This window comes from Elaeis guineensis, chromosome 1, assembly GCF_000442705.2.
Source record: "Elaeis guineensis isolate ETL-2024a chromosome 1, EG11, whole genome shotgun sequence".
Classification (NCBI taxonomy): Eukaryota; Viridiplantae; Streptophyta; class Magnoliopsida; order Arecales; family Arecaceae; genus Elaeis; species Elaeis guineensis.
In genome coordinates, this window is record NC_025993.2 from 172,324,009 (window position 1) to 172,326,618 (window position 2,610).

Consider the following 2,610-nt stretch of genomic DNA (forward strand, 5'->3'; position numbering starts at 1 on the left):
ACAAAATAAAAGAGCCTTGGCGAGTTACAATAAGGGCTCAGCATAGGCATTTGTTTGATCCTGCACTTTTCACATGCCCGAACGATGAACATCTTGAGAATGAAGTCTGTGCAATTATTGAAAATGAAGCATATCAAATGCAAGCACCAGATAACATATTAGTGCCAGATGATACGATTGACATAGGACAATTACAAAGAGACGACTATGAACCTGAGGATGTTTCTGTTGTTGGATCGTCCATAAGGGCACGGACACGAGCACGATCCAATAATGACTTCGTTAACGACAATGATGATAGTACTTCAGGATCGAAGTCTTCTATGACTCCCGTCGAAGATGAATATATGGACACGAGTTCAGAATCTGAGAACAATAATTAATATGAATAAGTAATTCAATTTTTTTTTTTTTTATTATATCATGTAATACTTGAGTTTTTTTGATTACTTACTGATTTAAATTATTTTAATCATTGCAGCATCATGACTGGTCCTGGACGTAGACATTCACGGGGTAGGCAGCAGGCTCCGCTTGATGATACACATCCTTACTTTAGCATTTTGCATGATGAGTCAGAGGATTTAGATGAGACTCAGTTGCCCGAGTCCACAGAGCCGCCTAGTGCTCAGCCAGAGCTTGCCCAGCCGAAGGCCATGGTACAGCAGCATCATCCCCTTACAGGTACATCTCTATCAATTTATAAACCATATATATTTTTTTGTTATATGCATTTAGTGATACATGATATATGTTCATTTCATCAATTTTTACATGTAGGAACACAGCATCGACGTGCAGTGCGTGGTCCTAGTAGGGGTCTTGTTTTGGAAAAATATGTGCATACACACAATGAAAAACCGAAGGTACATATATTTCGAGATCATCCGGTTGGCACAGAGGCTAGTATCATCGCAAATGAGATCAGTTTGTATATGTGGAATCATTTTCCGTGGGCTGTTGAAAGTTTCAAGCATGTAGCTCCTCGATACCGTGATGCTCTAGTCTCTCACATCAGGGTAAGAATTAAATTTGGATGTCTTGCATATCATTACATGATCCATATTATTTTTGGTTATATAAATAAATTTTTTATTATATGAATAATTTCATGTATTTGCCTTTTGGTATGATTACTGTGTAGGATAATATTGACTTCGAGGATTGCACTGACGAAGAAGTGACGGCATGTATTCTCAAAATGGCTGCAAATAGATACAGAGATCGGCGATGTAGGCTTCATAAATACTGCAATGAGCTGCAGGCGAAGGGGATTGATCCTGTGACCCAGCCATACAGAAATTGGGCTGGGTCTAGTGACGATTGGCGGTGGTTATGTGAGCATTTTGGAAGTGAGGTATTTCAGGTATGTCTAGTATTCCAAGTTTTTTTAATTATGTTATGTCCTTTATTGGTTATAATTGTATGTATTTTGTAGCGACGATCGGAGGCGAATAAGGTGAATAGGAGCAAGATTGATTCTATTCACATGCAAGGAAGTGCCTCTTTTGCACAGGAAATGAAGAGGATGGTACGTTATTTTTTTTCACACGCAAGATTGATTCTATTAAATATTTATATTATTTTTATATCTTTTTTTCTTTTTTTTGTTTGAACAGGGACTATCCGGAGTCGACGCCTATGCTAAATTCTATCAAAACAAGAGTGGCGAGTTCGTGACCGAGGAGGCGAGGCAGCGTCATGTAAGTATCATTACTCTACATTTTGAATACTTTTAAAGAGTTTGAAAAAAATTTATGATTTTATTTGGTTTATTGTGAAGGAAAAAATGTTAGAATTGAGAGAGCAGGCGACGAGGGAGGTGGGATCTGATGGTGATACTGGATCGCAGCAGGTTTGTTTGATGACAGATGATACAATTTTGGATACTGTCCTCGGGCGGCAGCTAGGATCTGGTCATAGCATGCGGTCCAAAAAATCACGCAGTTCGTCATCCGGCCGGTCTGATGATGCATCGGTGCCAGAGGCAGTTAGGACATCCATGAGCATGATGCAAGATCAGATTAGTTACTGGATGAATCGTAGTCAGACGCTCGAGAGGATCGTAGCTGCGGTGGCGGGACGGCTCGGTATTGATGCTTCTGAATTAGCACCTCTACAGTCACATGATGCCGCCTCTGCACCACCATCGCGACACGTATCGGGTCAGGGATCGACGCCTGGAGGAGGGAATGAGGCCAATGAGTCAGATAATACTTAGTTTATACTTATTTTAAATTTAAAATGGTGTATGGACTTATATTTTTGTATATGACAAAGATGGTTATGAAACTTTTTGTTATTTGAAATTGGTCTTTTGACTTAGAATATTTTTATTGTGTTAACATACTGTTTATTTAAAATATGTTTGATCAGATAATTTGTATTTGAGCAGGTTTTTTTGAAAAATTAATAAAAATTTTATTTTTTATCCAAAATTTATTTTAGCAACGAAATATTAATTTCATCGCAAAAAAATTTGTGAACCCAAAAAAGTAAAATATTTATTATTCATTGCGACGAAATTTTTTATTTTATTGCTATTTTTGCGATGAAAGTCTTAGTTTCGTCGCTAAAAATTATAACTTTTGCGATGAAATTTTTATTTTG

The 2,610-nt window shown here is 37.5% G+C and overlaps 1 protein-coding gene across 2 annotated transcripts; it reads left to right on the plus strand.

The window, feature by feature from the left end:
• Positions 1-961: 961 nt before the first annotated feature.
• LOC140854850 (uncharacterized) lies at positions 962-2,330 on the plus strand. 2 transcript variants are annotated; one of them, XR_012137965.1, is made up of 3 exons: positions 962-1,019; positions 1,145-1,531; positions 1,620-1,774. XR_012137965.1 is itself a non-coding variant. In XM_073250894.1 (3 exons), exons 1-3 carry the CDS (start codon positions 1,490-1,492, stop codon positions 2,219-2,221), a joined length of 564 nt encoding a protein of 187 aa, XP_073106995.1. In that variant the 5' UTR covers positions 1,400-1,489; the 3' UTR covers positions 2,222-2,330. The 2 variants fall into 2 exon arrangements, 1 of the variants encoding a protein (XP_073106995.1); XM_073250894.1 differs by lacking the exon at positions 962-1,019 and adding an exon at positions 1,784-2,330 and having other exon boundaries at positions 1,400-1,531; positions 1,620-1,703.
• The last annotated feature ends 280 nt before the right edge of the window (positions 2,331-2,610 follow it).

Bases quoted from the DNA above. Each gene is read 5' to 3' on its own strand.
- LOC140854850 (XM_073250894.1), top strand. From the start codon at position 1,490: ATGCAAGGAAGTGCCTCTTTTGCACAGGAAATGAAGAGGATG. The intron at 1,532-1,619 runs GTACGTTATTTT...TTGTTTGAACAG, and splicing joins CACAGGAAATGAAGAGGATG to GGACTATCCGGAGTCGACGC. The intron at 1,704-1,783 runs GTAAGTATCATT...TTTATTGTGAAG, and splicing joins AGGAGGCGAGGCAGCGTCAT to GAAAAAATGTTAGAATTGAG.